This window comes from Gymnoscopelus braueri, assembly GCF_963280865.1.
Source record: "Gymnoscopelus braueri genome assembly, chromosome: 16".
Lineage (NCBI taxonomy): Eukaryota > Metazoa > Chordata > Actinopteri > Myctophiformes > Myctophidae > Gymnoscopelus > Gymnoscopelus braueri.
Window position 1 is genome coordinate 28251970 of NC_137616.1, and position 18759 is coordinate 28270728.

The 18759-nt window shown below is 41.9% G+C and overlaps 2 protein-coding genes across 3 annotated transcripts in view; one reads left to right on the top strand and one right to left on the bottom strand.

Moving 5' to 3' along the window:
* Window positions 1–18759, top strand: part of usta (uronyl 2-sulfotransferase a) — a 96832-nt gene that overhangs the window by 57034 nt on the left and 21039 nt on the right. For both annotated transcript variants that reach the window (XM_080453575.1, XM_080453576.1), the window contains 3 exons: window positions 1615–1770; window positions 12448–12527; window positions 14364–14517. In XM_080453575.1, the coding sequence (XP_080309701.1) occupies window positions 1615–1770; window positions 12448–12527; window positions 14364–14517 (390 nt within the window). The remainder of the gene's footprint in view (window positions 1–1614; window positions 1771–12447; window positions 12528–14363; window positions 14518–18759) is intronic.
* On the bottom strand, window positions 17113–17795 carry LOC308103439 (ubiquitin-conjugating enzyme E2 L3-like). The gene has a single exon (XM_080453404.1). It carries the CDS (start codon window positions 17784–17786, stop codon window positions 17322–17324), a length of 465 nt encoding a protein of 154 aa, XP_080309530.1. The 5' UTR covers window positions 17787–17795; the 3' UTR covers window positions 17113–17321.

Consider the following 18759-nt stretch of genomic DNA (forward strand, 5'->3'; position numbering starts at 1 on the left):
GTTGACGAAATTGTCAATATATTTAGTCTTAGTTTTAGTCATCGTAGCTTAGTTTTTTATTTAGTTTTTATTTGGTTTTCGTCAGTGAAAAAAGGGAGTTGACGAACATTTTTCACCTTAGTTTTAGTCGACGAAATCAACACTGCTGGCGTCCCTATTTTTTGGGGGGGGTCATGTCAGGCCCTGTCACTTACGTGCCTATCACGGGGTCAAGCATCAGCACACACTAACTCTTTGGATGTGTTGCCAGTCAGCCTGCCAGCCAGCCAGCAAATCTGTCAGACTCCTGACAGCAACCATTGTGTTGCCAGATACTATATACAGGATTCCACATCAGCAAGCACGGCCACCATTCCAGGCCCGGGAACACTGACTGTATATTACCACCGAGGCATTTCTCCTCATGTTTTATTTACAAAATAGGGTTCATTTAAGGGGAGAGTTTTTGTGTGTTTTTTTTTTTTAGGAGTTTTTTATTTCTTTATCAGAGCAGATCTCTTGTTTTAAAGATGTGTTTTAAATTTCTTTCTAAATTGTCTCACTTTCTTCCATTCCTTAATCCCCTCCATCTCCTGCCGACCATGACACCGTCTCCCATTATCTGTCCCTCTCGTTCTCGTTGTAAACCCCTTGTATGGATTCGTCTTCTCAAGGGGCCCCTTTTTGTATACCTAGCATGTCTTTAGGGGTGATTTTGTCAAATGAGTTCATTCTTGTCTTGTCATCTTCATACCAAAATTAGGCTCGCGGCCCATAAACATGTCGATACACAGCCTCCGTTTCCTCATCCGTCCTCCTCTCTCTCTGCTTCTCAGAGACAGAGATGTACTATAATTACTCCAACTGCTCAAGTTTATGTGCTAGCTTCCACTGAATCCCCTGACTAATACCTAAGCTATAGTTGTTTAATTAATGAGGTGTGCCCGTGTGCGTGTGCGTGTGTGTGCGTGTGCGTGTGCGTGTGCGTGTGCGTGTGCGTGTGCGTGTGCGTGCGCGTGTGTGTGTGTGTGTGTGTGTGTGTGTGTGTGCAACACGATTTATCAGTAGTGCATAACCTTCGCTGGAGGCTAAAGTTGCTGAACTTCCATTTAATCTGTCGAGTAAGATTCAATGGAGGTGAGCCATACTCTGTGGACGTGTGCATGCGTGCATGTACTGTGTGTTCAAAGGCTACGACAGTATGTCGAGTCTTATTAGCCAAATGGGAAGCAACTGAGAGAAGTACACAGTCAGATCCAGAGTGATTGATCTCTGTTGTAAAGATTCAATGAACACTCGCGATTTCGTTTTTCTTTGTATGCCCACATGAATGGAAGAGACAGCATACAGTAATATTAAGGCTTTTTTCCGCCTTTGTCCTCGTGCAGTAATTGGTTTCAGACACACAGTGCTGCTGCATAAAAACAACACGACGCAAAACAGTGCACACACGACAGTACGATACATAACACCTGTGGTTTGTTTTGGCTTAACACATTCCACTGTCTCATTATCCCACTCTGTTCTGCTTTCTCTTTCTTTCTCTGTGTGTGTGTGTGTGTGCGTGTGTGTGTGTGTGTGTGTGTGTGTGTGTGTGTGTGTGTGTGTGTGTGTGCGTGTGCGTGCTGATCATAGGTGCTGCCGTTCCCTAGCCAGGTGGTGTATAACCGGGTGGGGAAGTGTGGCAGTCGCACGGTCGTCATCTTATTAAGGATATTGGCAGAGAAGCATCAGTTCAACCTGGTGTCGTCAGACATCCACAACAAAACACGCCTCACCAAGCATGAGCAGGTAAGATGAACTAACTGGAGGTATACAGTAGGAGTGGCGTGTGGTTCCACCAAGGCAAACGGCTTATTATAACGGCAAATAGCACCTTTGAATAGTATTGTACCTATATTGCACTTTGAATGCATTAGCGCTTTCTTGCCAATGTTTGTTTTTCTTTATTTTACTGCTGCTCTCTCTCTCCTAGATGTTTTTAATGTCATAACAAAACTATCATATTAGTAATAATCACCATTTCTGTAGAGTGACTATTAGGTTTCATTTTTCATTTATTAGAACAAAACTGTCATTTTTAACAAGCATATGTATTATTATAATGGAGAATAATGGGGCAAAAAGTGGCAAAAATGCAATTCTGAGGTCAATGACCGCTCAAGGTCACCAGAGGTCAGTCAGGAAGTGGGTCCACGTTTGAAATCAAACCTTGGGGTATGTAGATGATATGCTGAAAGTTTCATGCTTCTTTCCTAACATGCACAATACCTTCCATATATGAGCTTATCTGCCTTACTTATAGTCGTGACGCGGTATGAGCTTGTAGATCAGCTATTTTCGCTATTTGTCGTACGAAAGTATATAGGGCTTAAGTGGTTAACGCGGCTGAAAAACACAAGTGGGTCTCACCTTTTGTCAGCTGTAAGAAGGGAGGCTCCAAGGAAAAAAGGTTGGGAAACACTGGTTTAGTTGATCATAATGCTCATGATATGTCTCTAAGGAACGTTAGTTCAGCTTTACAAATTCATTTTCAGGAACATTACGTAATCATACACTTGTACACAGTTACACTTCTTGGGAGCTGCCAAGTATAATAACAGCATAATAACAGTCAGTCTGTTCCACACCATCTACATCTGATGCTACTGCCACCTCTATATAAGGCACTGGTTCTCAGTGTGGGGTTCGTGGACCCCCTAAGGGTCCTTGAAGGGGTTCCAGGGGTCCCCAGCTAAATGATTGATAGCTAGGAACGATGTAATGCAATCAAATGGTTGGTCCATGGACTAACGCATAGCTAACTGGGGGTCCTTTAATCCATTAAGACCGGGAAAGCATCTGTGTCATTACAGATTTCTTTGGCTATTCAAAAAATAGCTGATCTACAAGCTCATAGCGCGGCCGCGCTATGAGCTTGTAGATCTGCTATTTCTGAAAAATCTTTGAATATGTATTTTTAAAGCGAACATTTGTAACTCCGGGGTCCGCGGCCAAATACATATCTAAAAATGTTTTCTAAATCCTAACAGTATGTTGCTATATCATTGGTGCTCCAACTTTTTCATGTCAAGGACCCCCAGAATTATAGATATTTGGCCGCGGACCCCCATCTCAAAATATTTTGTTCCAGGGACCCCCCCCTCCCAGAAGCAAAGATTGGAGTTACAAATGTTTAATTTTCCAAAAAAAAAAAAAAATAGCAGACCTACAAGCTCATAGCGCAGCACTCGGTGCTGCGCTATGAGCTTGTAGGTCTGCTATTTTCGAATATTATTCGAACAATAAAAAAGGTTGAGAATCACTGATAAAAGGGCTAAACTACAGGCAGAACATTTGACTGACGTTTAATATTCTGAGTATAATTATATTCAGAGTATTAAACGTAAGTCCAAAGTTTGAATGAAGTTTTTCTTTTCCCTTCAGATATTATTCTATTCCCTCTGGAGGGAGTGGGGGGGGGTTGTTTTGAGTACTTAACTGTCTGGCGACATTGGCAGGAGTACTCGCAGCATGTTTGTCTTTTATTTGGTCTAAGAACAAGTCAGAAGCTGGAGGATCTCCCTTTTATTTTTATTTTATTATTTCCCGGTGCATCACAAGGACATGAGCGCAGGCTTTACAGAGGAAGAGCTGCTTTCGTTTAAAAAAAAAACGCAGCCCTTAGAGACACAAAGAAATGCCAGCCTGTGCCAGTGGAAATGCCAACGCAAATGCCAACACGGGCGAAGTGTTTCAGAACGCTGAGGAATTAAAACACTTAATCTCCCATCTTGTCTATTTCTTCCACTATTTCTGGAACAGATATTGTTCAGTAAAGTTGGTAAATAAAACTTTTGTTTTCCAGCTGAAAGGAGAGCATGGTTATTTGGCACTGCTTCCCTGTGCTCTTGGTCACTGGTTCTCAAAGTCCTTCGGGGGTCCTTGAGGGGGTTCCAGGGGGTCCCCAGCAAAATTAGATAATATAGCTTTAAAATTAGTTTCAACAACATATTTTCTGATGTGGGTCCGGGGGGTCCTTGACCCCCAAATTGAACCACCGCTCTTAAGTTTGTGCTGAGAGACTGCGTTCTGCAGCCAGAGCAAGTGTCTCCACACAGTAAAACCTGGCCTTGTCATTTAACTCTGTATACTGGCAGGTCCTTTTTTTACACAGCACTGTGTATTTAGCTGTGCATGTGTAATACCTCTGTGAAAGACATTTCCCATTAATACTGACACATTTGCTGTCGTAGGGAACAGGTCCGTGTGCATCCAGCTGGTGAAGGAAGTGAGTGACTGTGTGGGAGTAATGCAGTTATGGCCCACATCCGCCACAGAGTACGCTGGTCTCGGTGCCCAAAAGCGTACTTTAGGCATAAGTTATTGTTATTCAAACTACTTTTGAATGGTCAGCAGCACATGCTGAATATGCATTACCATTACTGAGCGATTTTGATTAGATGTTAATATTCTATGCTAATATTGAAACGGCTACTTGTTTACCCATTCATCAAACTAACTCTGAAAGGCTGGCTGTGGCGATGAAGACAGAACACTATGAGATTCATTAATTTCCCCAGGACATAAAACATCTCTGTGAACGGCTGCATGCGAGCCTGTCCAGTGTGTGTTTATGTGTGTGTGTGTGCGCGCTCGCGTGCATACGTACGTGCATGTGTGTGCTTGCATACAGACACACATGTGCACACACACGCGTGTGTTGTTTGTCTCTCTCTATGAGTATGTTGACTTAGGCAGACTCACAAAAACATACGCACGCACACACACACACGCACACACACACACACACACACACAGAGAGAGAGAGAGAGCCTAACTTTAGAGTTGCTGGTCTCATTAGTTCTGGTTCTGGCTTGGCGACGACAACATTGGACCGTCCTGCTGTTAGCTCTCCCAGTGGCCTGTTAATGGGTTTTGCCCACAGTCTCTGCCCTTTGCGTGGGTTTCCAAACAACAACGTTCCCTCATCCCTCCAGAACCTGTTCACATCGAGCCATCTGTCCCATTTATCCTGCTGTATGATTATTATGGCTAATGCAGATTTTAGAGTTTTTTTTATCATTTGCTGTGTCTTTTTGTTCATTGTGCTAATGAGGTGTCATATCTTTGGCCTATATGGTATGTAATGGGCTCTGTGGCCAGTGTTGCCAGATTCTGTGAGAGAAACAAGCAACTAGGTCTAGGAAAAGCAGCCCAACAGAAGCGACTATGGGCCACATGAGTACTTTAACATGTACATCAGCTATTTGAAAATAGCCGATCTACAAGCTCACAACGCGTCGCATGTAGATCGGCTATTTTCAAATAAAATCTTGCGGGGAAATTATAATAAGCAGATCTGGCAACCCTGTCTGTGACATGAGACGGCATCTCTGTGTGTTTGCTTGTTTCTGTGGGTTTCTGTGTCTGCCCTCACCACCAAAGATGTGGATGTGGATGTACTGCAGCCTTGAACCTTGTGTGCCTGTGACTTTAAGCCACAGGATGTGCAAACATTCAAAACGGTTTGGCCCTGGTCAGCGCAAGCAAAGTCTTCAAATAGCTACACCCTACTGTAGCCATTTCAACTGGCTCTGAATCAAGATGAAATTATTCCAGTCCGAATGAAGAATAATTGCTTTGGTTGCAAGGATCGTGTAGTTGGTTGCAACAGTTCTGACTTATCCATTGACAAACTAATATTTTAGTTTATCGGTTTTTACAAAGAATGTTCATCTTTTCTAGCTCCCGGCCAACAGTACACAAAGACCTCCAATTCTGGTGGATTATTTAGCCCCTGTTTAAATTTTCACCAGTGTTGTACGGTAGGACCAAGTACACAGTCAAATCTGGAGTGATAATTTAACTCTCAGAGTCTTATGTCCAGATGTCCCCTGATGTGGTGTCAATGTGCAAGTATTTTTTCTCCACCCCAAAACATCCCTTAAGGAGCTTAACAGTACCTCTTTCTTTGCTAAATCTTTGGCCTCATTTAGCATTCCAGGAGCTGCTGTGCACATATACATTTGATCCTCCAGAACTCTGTAATCCAACGAGCATCCACAGAAAACATCCAAACAGAAATACCAAACGCACCGCGATGAAAACAAACAAGCCAGCCAGCCAGCCACTTGCTCATTGACTGAAACAGTTTGTTACAGGGGAGCGCTTGTTTTAGTGTCCCTGAATACTTCCTCATTGATTGAAAGTGATGTTTTAGTGAGGCTCTGATTGGTGTTTGGCCTGTGATGTCACACCCTGTGTAAGTAGTGTACCCTGCGTCAAACCTCGATTCAGTGAGTGCATACTGTATGAAGGCTAGGCCTGTCACAATTATTACATAATCGTCTAATCGCAATTATTTTATATAATCGCAATATTTTTTACGTAATCGTCATAATCGTCATAATCAATTCCATGCTAAAAAAATGTCATATATTTTTAAAAAATGACAAAAATAGTGGAAATGGCAGATCTATAAGCTCAAAACGCGTCGCGATACGACGCGTTTTGAGCTTATAGATCGGCTATTTCCACTATTAATGTTTATTTTTAAGTATAAAGTAATTAAATATGTGTTATTTGTCATATCTGCGCTGTGCAACTTTTGTTTACGAAAGCTAAAAGCCAAACAGAAATGTAATTTTTATTCATAATGTTCCATTAATTTTCAACGACAGAAACACAATTAAATCGTTAATCGCAATTATTTGAGTGATAATTAATCGTCAACTTAAATTTGTAATCGTGACAGCCCTAATGAAGGCCAGATATTTGTCATAAAACACATTACAGTATCAATTAGGGATGCACCGATATATCGGCCACAAATCCGTATCGGCCGATATTTGCCGTTATCGGTCAACATTGGTATCGGTTAAAGTTAACAGGAGTTTTTACTCTATAGTGTTTGTGATGTGAAATGTAAGCTTACCATAATCACAGTAAACATTATCATGTCATATTCAAGGGCTTTTAAAAAAAAACTAACTCCAGTCACTTTCAGTTCAGCACAGCTGAGGTGTGTGTGTCACTGTCCAGCTAATCTCTCAAGAACAGATCCATCGCTGTTCTTGAATCTGTCGGGAGCCGTGTTGAGAACCCATGCACATTGGCTACAAGTGGGCGTGCCATCAGATCAGGAAGCAGGCCGCGCTTTACCCAATCAAATGTAGTGGGCGGGATTTACGTGTGTGCGGCTCGTTCCTCACTGGAAACAAACCGAAACTCATTTAACAATAGTGTCCTCGGAGCCGACAAAACCACGGAAAGTTAGTAACATTTTAACTTTCATCATAGAAACAAGTGGGATTATAAACAAAACGTTCCATGTTCTTTGGGAGAAATGGTGTTAGTGTTCCGTGGAGAAATATTGTTAGTGGGAATGAAAACCTAGTCGCACCACCGGAAGTGGAAGGTTGAAGGCAGACCAAAACCCCGGTTTCCCTGAGCACGGGTCCTCCGTACAGCTCCGTCCAGAGCCAAATGAATAAGTGAAAAACAGCGCTGTTTTTCCTTTTTATTTGACGATGAGTTCCCAGATTGCTGTCCAGCTGACGCTCGTTGACACTCGTTAATTTTCCTTGCATCAAGGCAATTATGTTGTGTTTCTGAACAGTTATTTCTTATAATGAAGATGTATTTGTTACCCTGGCACAAAAGGGGGAAATAATAACACCAAAAACGAAATGAACAAATATCGGTATCAGTATCGGCTATCGGCTAAATTGTTATTTTAAACATAGGTATCGGCCAAGAATTTCCGTATCGGTGCATCCCTAGTATCAATGCTTTGGAGTTGTGCAGAGCACAAGAAACTAACAGGATTTTCATGGGTACGCTCCAGAAAGACATTAACCAAACAAAAACATGATTTTGGGGGGTAGTGGGTCTTTAACCATTTTAACCCTATATACTTAAGTTGACCGGGGGCCCCCTAGGGCTCTCTATACTACAAGCTATTTTCGACCAATGTTCGCCCCCCAGAATAGGGAGGTTAGGGTTCATGTGGTCAATTTAACGGTTTGGATTTGACTGTGTAGGAGTTGTGTGTGCAGGCCAGGGGCAGTGGCCATAATGTTCTGTGGGTTTACTCTTCCCCCCCGTTTCTCCTTGATGAGCCCCGAGGACGCCGTGGGGGCAGTTTGTTCAGGAAAGGCCGGGGGGCGTGGCTGTGTGTGTGTGTGTGTGTGTGTGTGTGTGTGTGTTGGGGGGGTGGGGGGGTTGCAGGTATGCCTGGAATCCCAGACTATCCTCCGCTTTCCTTCTCTGGTTCCCTCTCTCCTCCCCACCCCTTGGTAAATGTGGTGGGGTCACCAGACAGAGCAGAAGAGGGCTGGTTCAGAACAGTGGAGGGTGTGTTACTGGGCCTTCCTTCTCGCTCCTAAATCACTCAGTCCCACCCCAATGTGTTTAGGGGGTCTAGACACCCCCGTGAGGGGGGGGGGGGGTCTCTGGGCAAATTGGTCGGGCCTAAGGGGTGTTAAAAAGCAATTGTTAAGTAAGACAAAAACATTAGAGAGAAATTTTGTTTGTACACGATTGTTTTGACATTTTTGTACACTCTCTGAGCTAAGTTAACACTCAGGGTTTTACAGTGGATGGTGTTTAGGAGAGAGAGCCACAGGGGTGAGTCGAATTCTACGACGCTAATGAAAGTTTTGACAGCTTATAATTTGCGGGAGAGGACCAAGCGAAAGTGGTGGAAGCAGAGAGAGAGTGGAAATGTACTGAGTTTATAGAGAAGAGTTAGGAGGGGTGTGAAGCCCCAGATCTAACTGGGGGCCCTCAGATAAACTGACTTGTGTACATAAACATGTATACATATTAGTGTTCCTGTCCAAATAGTCCGCCTATGACGCAACAGCTGCCCCAATGCACGGTTTATAGAGCAGCACATTCAAGACAGTGCCTTTTTGCTGGTCATTTCAGCCAGTGAGGGGAAAAGTTTTCTATTTAAAGAGTAATCCAGCTTGTTGCTTCAGAGTACAGAATGTGAAACGTTTTCATTCCCACAGCAAGACATCCGCCGGGATGACTCTGAAAATGATAGCGTGACATCAAAATAAAATGATGGCTTTGTTCAAAGAGGATAAACTGATCATCTGAGTCTCAGATCATTATTTTTTACAGACTAGATCCTCAAAATGTTAGTTGAAAGTCCCAATAGTCCATGAGGAAAATATTTTTTTGCTGAAATGGCAATAAATTGAGCTTTGGAATGTAACCCTTCACGTATCCTTGAAGTGAAGTATAAAGGTATTGATATTCATGTCACAAGGTATACAGCAGCATGAAACAAGCTATTGAAGCACTTTTTCTCAGGGATATACAGTACATCATGTGGGTTAACTTTGAACCAAGGTCATCAACAGCAGGAAGCAGAGTGAGTGCTACTCATAGACACAGATCTGCTTATTATAATTTCCCCGCAAGATTTTATTTGAAAATAGCCGATCTACAAGCTCACAACGCTTCGCATCGCGACGCGTTGTGAGCTTGTAGATCTGCTATTTTCAAATAGCTGATGTATATGTTAAAGTGCTCATGGTGCCCATAGTCGCTTCTTTTGGGCTGGTTTTCTTAGACCTGGTTGCTTGTTTCTCTCACGGAATCTGGCAACACTGCTCATCCCTACTAGGTCTGGGCCATATGGAAAAGATCTAACATGACAATATGTTTTGACCAAATTCCTTGATTTAGAAATTGTGACGATAATATTGTTTTGTGACAATAATATCAAATTTAAATTTAGGACATTTAAAAAAAAGCAGATATACAAGTTCACAGCATTCACAGAGTGGTTAAAACCAGGAAAAGGGAACTGGTTGGAATAACGTGTTCCTTCCACGCGCTACGTCCAACCAGGGAAACTCCCCCCTGTCAGGTGACAAGAAGGACAGTTGGCTCTCATGCATTGACTCAGGCATGAGCTCGGCCCTGGGCTCCTTAGGCTGGTAGGGGGAGTGTAGTGCCCAGGATCACTTAGAAAATTGGCACCGGGTGAAAAAAAAGGGTTACAAAATCGAGGGATAAAAATTATAAATGACAAAACAAAAAAAACACTTATGCCAAAACTCACTATTTCAATATACAAAATGCCAGACGATATAGTTTCATATCACAAGATCGATAGAATATCGATTTTTTTTGTTGCCATGAACTAATCCAATCCTGATTGTAATTAAGTGTTTATAACCATGAATTGATAATTATTTGTTTTTCTTCACTATAATATATGTGATGTTATTGCCAGATAATTGTTTTGGTCATACAACAAGCTATTCCTCTGGAAACAAGGGATTGGCTACAGATTCTCTATCGTTATTTTAGTCTCTTGATCGCCTTTGAAGGCATTTGGTTGTGGTTGTTCGGGAGAGAGTGGTTGTTCTTTAAGCAGCATACTTTCCATCTCTTTAGTTGCCAAATACAATGAATAAGCAAGGGGCATTGACGCATAGAAAATGGCAACCTGCATAGAAACACAGTGTAGTTTGACACATTTGGTACAAGCACAACAACAGGACTTCACTTCAGGAGCCCTTTCAACATTCATCATCGCATCCGATAATATCACAGGAACATCCTTGGGCCAAAGAACCCCCACCTGAGGGAAATGTTTCTGGCCTGTCGATCCATGCAAACATGGGAAGCCACGCAGGAAGCTTGTTTTCATAAAGACTGAAAGCAACAACAGAATAATCTCATAACACAGGGGTCTTCAACGTTCTCAGGCCAAGGACCCCTTGGCTGAGAGTGAGATAAAGCAGGGACCCCCATTATCTATTGTATAGAATGTAATTTTTTTTTCATAGATTTCATAGGCAGCTTCATAGACTTGTTTCGCAGCACTATCATGTTGGATTCATGTTGATGTGTATTTCCAGACATTTAACCATGCACTTAAACAATACTTAGTATACCTGACCTTTCACTCTGTACTTAGCCTGCTCTTTTTCCCCCCCTATACTAAACCACTTTGCCGAAAATAGCAGATCTACAAGCGCACAACGCGAGGCGTTGTGTGCTTGTAAATCTGCTATTTTTGGCTAAAGTTCTCCTCAGAATAGGGATGCTTGGTTGAAGTGGTTAATGTAAAAATCACACAAAGATTTGGCGGACCCCCTAGGGGTCCCGGACCCCCTGTTGAAGACCTCTGTCATAACAGACATTTTGGGTAATAGGCATTTCTAAGATGTGTGATGTAACCTGGGAAAATACATCTCTGATGATGAATAGGCCTATTGTGAGATGCTGTAGTGTATAGATCAGTGGTATTGTATTATGTCCAGTCCAGCCACTCTGTTGGAAGTTAACCCATTAAGACTTGAGGTTGATTCTACAAAATGTCTTCTAACAGTTTTTTGTAAAAACTTGTTACTATATCAGTGGTTCTCAATTTCTTGTGTCAAGGACCCCCAAAATTATTTGGCCGCAGACCCGCATCTCAAAATATTTTGTTCCAGGGACCCCCAGAAGCCAAGATTTTAGTTACAAATGTTTGCTTAAAAATAATATTTATTCAAAGATTTGCACAAATCTTCACGATCTTTCAAAAATAGCAGATCTACATTTTTTAATAGCCAAAGAAATCTTAATATGACACAGATATGTTTCCGGTCTTAATGGGTTAAAACATTGATGAGGTCAGACTCCAACGGAAGAATCTGGAAATCAACTCAAGGTGCAACTATAGCCAAAACATTCCACGGCCAAATCACGTTGCAGACATGATTTTGAGCACAGTGCAAACAGTCCATGTGTACATGGTAATTATCATGGTTTGTTGAATTTATTATGGGGTGAAACTTTCCAAAAATAGCCAATCTACAAGTTCACACCGTGTCACAACGCAACGTGTCGTGACTATAAGCTCAGGACAGAGCTTATAGTACAGTATACTGAATGTACACAATATACATGTACATATGTACAGCACATACCCTTTATGGTACCGGGAGCTGACATATGCTTTTGGTTACCTTCCATTAATGTAATAATTAGAGGACGAACGGTTTGGTTTTCCACCATGACGTGACGTATTGGCACATAGATGGGGGATCCCAGCAGGCTGTGGCCATTGCCTGGCCAAGCTGAAAATATTAACCCATTAAGACCGGGAACGCATCTGAGTCACTTTAGATTTCTTTGGCTATTCAAAAATAGCCAAAGTTTTTTTTTTTTTAAACATTAAGGCCTCAGGCCTTAATGGATTAAACACAATTATACTGTAGATATGTCCTCATTGGCAACTGCATCCCCAGTTGTTCAATAAAATATCTTTAACTGGCTTGAGTTTGGAGCGACTCCTAGAGTGAATAACTAAATCCTTCGGTTTATGGATATCCTCAGTCCACTCGCGTTGCCTTTGGAGTTCTCGATATATGCATGTGATGTGTTTCAGTCTAGATAGAATAATAACTTTTAATTCATACTTTTTCTGTGTGTGTGTGTGTGTGTGTGTGTGTGTGTGTGTGTGTGTTGCAGGTGGATCTTATGAAAAACATCAGTACAATCCCACAGCCATTCCTCTACACGCGGCATGTTCACTTCCTCAACTTCACCAGGTAGTCCACCTACTGTACATACAGTAGCATGGCATATCGTCGTTGTTGGGTAGAAACCCTGTATGTCAAAACATTTTCAGGAAACGGAAAAAAAGAACCTGTCTTCCAATAGATCCAACATAGTTATTATTTACTCACAAACTCGTGTGAATACTTTTATACTATAAAATCCACAGGCACACTTGACCACTTTCACTTTAATTCTTTTTTTAATTCCAAAATAGCGGATCTATAAGCTCACAACACGTCGTGATGCGACGCATTGTAAGCTTGTAGAGCGGCTACTTTCGCTACTTTTGCATGACACACTACAATGATGTAGGGGGCATTAATTTGAAATATGGAGATACAAGGTTTCTACCCAGACGGCAACGATATGATGATGCTAACCCTCTCGTATCCATCTGTGAGTCAAAAGCTGTTTAGAGAGGTGATTACTTTTATCCGTCTTATCTCGCTCACACAGCAGCAGGGCTTTGCACATACTGCAGAATGAAAATAAAATGAATGCCGCAAAGATTAGATGACAATCACAGGAGCGTATTTGAGAGTGAATTGAGGATATTTCCCTGTGTCAACTGTCACTGAATCACCCTTGCGCTGTCCCAGCGATTGTATCACTTCAGACAGGCTAAAGCGGCTAAGTGTTAATTCGCAAAGTTAGTATTAAAAAAGGATGAGGGCCGCACAGCTCTTAGCCACGATGCAAAAGTTTATTAAATGAAACCAACGTTTCGACAGACTTCATTGTCGAAACGTTGGTTTCTTGTAAGGAGAGCTGTGCGGCCTCATCCTTTTTTAATAATATCACCTGCCGTGGTCAGCACCTCATCATCAACACAGGTGTGCGCTCTCTCCTCTGTGTTTGCCTAATTTGCAAAGTTAGACCTTGGAGTGCTTGTATCCCCATCATATCTGTACCGTAACGCCTGACAGCACGTTGCGGGTTGGAGTCCAGATCCCGATGGCCTTTGCTGCATGTCACTCCCCATCTCTCTCTCTCCCCATTTCCTGTCAACCTACTGTCCTATCAATAAAGGCATAAAAATCCCCCAAATAAATCTTAAAAGAAACAACTATATACTGTATATATATATGTGTATATGTACCTTAAAGGGATATTTCACTTTCACATATTTTTTTGCTCATTTTATCATCTATTCAGGCTTTTGTGAGCCCCTAGACAGTTTTGAGGTTGCTTCATTCAGTATTTCATTTTATCAGACACGCCCCCTTCCTATACAAACCCATTGTAACTTCAAACTCCATTTTAACCATGTTAGATTCATCAGAAACACCCGTCCTTGGTTCTGGTGACTGATATTGTCCTTCTACTACGCAAGTTAATTAATCTTTTCATTTTGTTTTTTTAATTAAAAAAGTAATTGAAAAAACACGCCCCCTCACGTATTAGGAGGGCAGGATGAGTCACCAGAACCAAGGACGGATGTTTTTGATGAATGTTAAAAATGGACTTTGAAGTTATATTGGGTTTCTACAGGAAGGGGGCGTGTCTGAATCTAAATACTGAATCAAGCAACTTAAAAACTCACGAAAGCCTGAGTATACGATAAAATGACCAAAAACTCTTTTGAAAGTGAAATATCCCTTTAACCACTTGAACCCCAGCATCCATATTCTGGAGCGGAACCTTAGCCAAAAATTGCCGATCTACAAGCTCACAACACGCCGTGAGCTTGTAGATCGGCTATTTTTGGCAAAGACATTTGATGTGAAGACAGTAAAAAGCGGTCCAGAGTACAGAGACAGCTCAGGTCCAGTTTACCATGTCTAGAGGTGTATTTTAATATGCTGTCTTCATTAACGTCCGTTAAGGTTCAGGATAGAGCAGCCTGTCTACGTCAACATCATCCGGGATCCCATCAACCGCTTCCTGTCAAACTACTTCTTCCGTCGCTTCGGGGACTGGAGAGGGGAGCAGAACCACCTCATCCGCACCCCCGGGATGAAAGACGACGAGAGATACCTGGTGAGAACTGATAAGTTAAACACGTTTGTTTTCATGAAAGAGGAATCTTTTTTGTGGTTATTGTTGTATTTTGTCTCTGACTTTGTTTCCATTTGTGAAAAAAAAAACTGAGGGGGAAAAAAAAAACTATGCTTGCCGATCTATAGGCTCACAACGCGTTGCTTTGAGACGGATTGTGAGTTTGTACATCTGCTATTTTCGCTATTATGGATTTTTTTTGGTGTGTAAATGTTCTGCACCAGGGTTAACCCATTAAGACCTGAGGCCGATTCTAAAAATATTTTTCCAAAAATATAAAAAATATCTATATATTTTTTCACGATTTTTCAAAAAATAGCAGATCTACAAGCTCATGGCGCGGCACTCGGTGCCGCGCCATGAGCTTGTATATCTGCTATTTTTTAATAGCCAAAGAAATCTTACGTGACACAGATGCGTTCCATGTCTTAATGGGTTAATGTGGTACCAGGGTTAATGTGGTTAACTATTTTTTTTTAATTCAATTGTTGAATTGTGATATTATCAAACAGTCTTCTGTATACATTTCCCAGAAGGAAATGCATGTATTAAATTCAGTCTGATCAAAAACAGAGGCATGGATTACCCCCCCCCCCCGTCCCAACCCAGCAAATTGAACCCCGTTTCTACAAGCAACCCTTCTGATCGTTTTCAATATCAAAGCTATAAATCACCATTTGATGTTTATCTGAGACGTGTCTCGGAGAAATGTAGCTCCCCTAGAGGCCACTTCTCACTGAACGGTTGCGCTTATCTGTCTCGTTGTTATCGCCCTAGGGCCTATTCACTCCTATAGGTAACATTGACTAAGTCAGTGCCAAAAATGTTGATGGCTTGAAATACCAAGACATCTGGATGATTCATCAAAGCTTAGCAGTGATTTTACGACTGGGTTACAGACAATTGCAGTGCATTAAATCTGTGTCTGCCTTTGGGTCCAAGCCAGTGTGTTTCATAAACACACAAGCGCAGTTCGGTTGGAACATTATTTGAACCGCCTTTTTTCACTATAAATTCCACATTCTAGTATGCCAATGATACACACTATAATTACAGAGGCATGCATGCTTGCAATGCGTGCTCTTAATGAGAGTTTTGCTAAAGCTATACTAAAAATGCAGAGGCATGTATTATACATGCTTTTTACTGTAACCTATCGTCTGGATAAATATACTGTGCTGTCTTACAGGACATTTCATAAGAACACCCACACACAATCTTTTTACCAGGTTGCAAAACCTGGTCTATATCTCGCTCGCTAGTCGTGACTTTTGCGGCACTTTTTCCTCATTGGCTGGTCCTTTAGCCAATGAGGGCTCAATGTCCTCTCAGAATATGGGATCTAAAGACAACCCACAATACTGTGTTCAGCCACTGTATGTATCTCTATGGTCTAAACGTTGCCATGTTTAGTGAGAGAAATAAGCAACCAGGTCTAGGAAAACAAGAAGCAACTCACTTTCTCATCACTTTTAAAAAAGAAAAAGCATGCCGCAACCTGGTATAATATGACTGTGTCATATCTTGTTTCTTTCTTTTTCTTGTCCTAATTATTTTCCTTATTTATTCATTGATGAGGAATTAACTTGTATAGTAAATGACACGCTCAACTCAAATGTATTTGTATAGCCCTTAATCGCTGTTACAGTCTCAAATGGCATTTTAGACCCACAAATTTAATAAACAGACCCTCAATCAGGCAAGAAAAATCACCAAACCCAGTACTGTTTGTTTTTTTAATAAAAATGTCAACTTCCTGTTGATTTGACTATTTGAAGATCTGGATCCGGATCCGCCAATCCAGTCCGGGTTTTCTACTTATTAAAAATGGCAAAATCAACAGTACGTTGAACATTTTATTTTAAAAAAAAACCAGTACTGGGTTTGGTGATGTTCTATATTGTCTGAATCAACTTTGTTTGCATTCGTTTTTGTGCTAAAAGAGTGACTTTGAGAGCTGTTTTACCGTACAATGTAAGTCAATGAGGAGCATATTTTGAATTATCAATTTCTAATCAATGGAGCAATTATTTTTTATTTCTTGCCCACCTTTGGAGTTACATCATGGCAAGGTAACTACACAACCCAAACCTCTACTAAAGTGGTCTTGCCCTTTAAGTATAAATCAAACCAAAACCTCAAACAGGAAACAGAACTCTGATAAACTCAGGTCGGCGCTGGGGGCGGCCTGCTAAATCTTGCATGATACTGCTTACGGAAAAAAGGGACAACGCTAAAACAGGAACCTTCAATGTGTGTTATTTATTTTTTATTTTTTTCTCAGAAAATGTTTTTAGACACTTTTTGGCAAATTTTGTCAGCTTTTTTTATAACAATTAAAAAAACAAGAAAAGATGTAGAAGGTTAGTAATGGCCTGGAGCTACGTGACCAGGAGGAGAAGAGGAGGAGGAGAGGGGAGGAGGAATCATGTCGGATCCACAGCGAGTCCTTGGGTGGGGAGGGAAGCTGTAGGCGACCATCGCCCCGGTACTTCAGGAGAGCTGCTCCTGGCCTGCTAGGTTGATGTGTGTGTGTGTGTGTGTGTGTGTGTGTGTGTCACCCCTGAGGGGTTGAGAACCACTGGTGTATTGGGAGGGGAGGAGAAAGAGGGAGAGAGTGAGTGTGTGTGAGAGAGAGAGAGAAAGGGGGAGGGCAGGGATAGGTAGTGAGAAGGTAGGAAGAAGATATTTGGTTGGGCGAATGAGATGAAGGGAGGGGGGGGGATAAGAGGGCGAGCGAACGAGATAGGGGAGCACACGCTCATCGGAGGGGAGGAGGGGCGTGATCAGTCCTTTGGACGCTTTTCACCGTATTTCTTTGTAAACTCCTTTGCATTCTTAAAGAATTTTTTACGGTCCTTTGAGTATTCTTCTGCTAGGTCTGCCCTCAGAGCATGCTCTGGCTGCGGGTCGTTCACCAGGGCGATGAGGGACTGAATTACTTGGTCAGTTGTGGTGGCTGGCGACCAGTTCTCCGGCTTGATCACAGGCAGACAAACCTGCCCTTTCTCATCGATGTTGGGGTGGTAGATCTTTGTCTTGAACGTGAGCATAGGAGGCTTGAAGGGGTACCTGGCGGGGAAAATGATTTCAATCCTGAAGGCCCCTTTGTCATAAGGAGAGTTACCAGGAACAATGAGCCCTTGCCATGTCAATATGTTTGATTCATCGACTTCAATGTTCCTGAAGTTTTTCATTCCAGACTTGCGAAGTTCTTCGAGTTCCTTGTGCAGCCTTCTGCCCGCCGCCATCTTGAAACTACTGTGTCCTAGGCCAGTAGGTTATAAACCTAGGAAAGGAAACACAAACAACAACACAACAACAAATTACTGACATGAGATATACACACATAACTGTAAAACATATCAGAAATACATACGTTTATCGTCATGTAAACACTCTCAATTCTTACCGTCAGTCTCTCGGAGCTCGCAATGGAAAATGGCGAACGCAGCAATAACACCCTGGTAACTAGTAACACTGATGCCTGCAGGACACTTCGTACTGTTTAGTGAGCATCCACTCTATTTATATGGGTTTGGTCTACCCATGTGGGTGAAATCTTCTGTTGATTAATCAGGCTCCAGCACTGTTCTATGACAGTGGCTACTGTCCCTCAAGCTTCCTATCTGGTCAAATCAATCAACTCTCTCAACACTCTCATGTGACATGTGCAAAGTCTCCTGATTTCAACACTGTAGGTCAGAGCTTAGAATTGCACATATTTGTACTTATTATGACAAAATATCCTGAAAATAAGATACAGGAAGGCGCTAGAAGGCCACATGTACAGGTCACATGCCAATACAAACGCCATCGTTACATCATAATAATGGATTATTCTACAAGTAGTGTAGGTTTTGTTTCCTCGCTGTAGGAGGTACGTGTTTAGTGTTTACACAAGGTTCCATATCTATATGAGATTTTGATTTCTCACAGTAGCCGGTAATTACATAAGGTCGCAGCATGAGAGTCATCATAAGTCAATAATGCAGAGGAGTGCCAGCCCAGTGCACTGACCAGACAGACAGACAGACAGACAGACAGAGTCTGTTTGAGAACCAAGCCAGTGGTTCTCAAACATTTTCATGTCAAGGAGCCCCAAACTGATATGTATTAGGCTCCAGACCCCCCATCTTAAAAGAGTTTGTGCCAGGGACCCCCATGAGAGAAGATTTGTCAACATGTGTCAACATTTATCTGTAAGCTCACAATGCTTGGAAT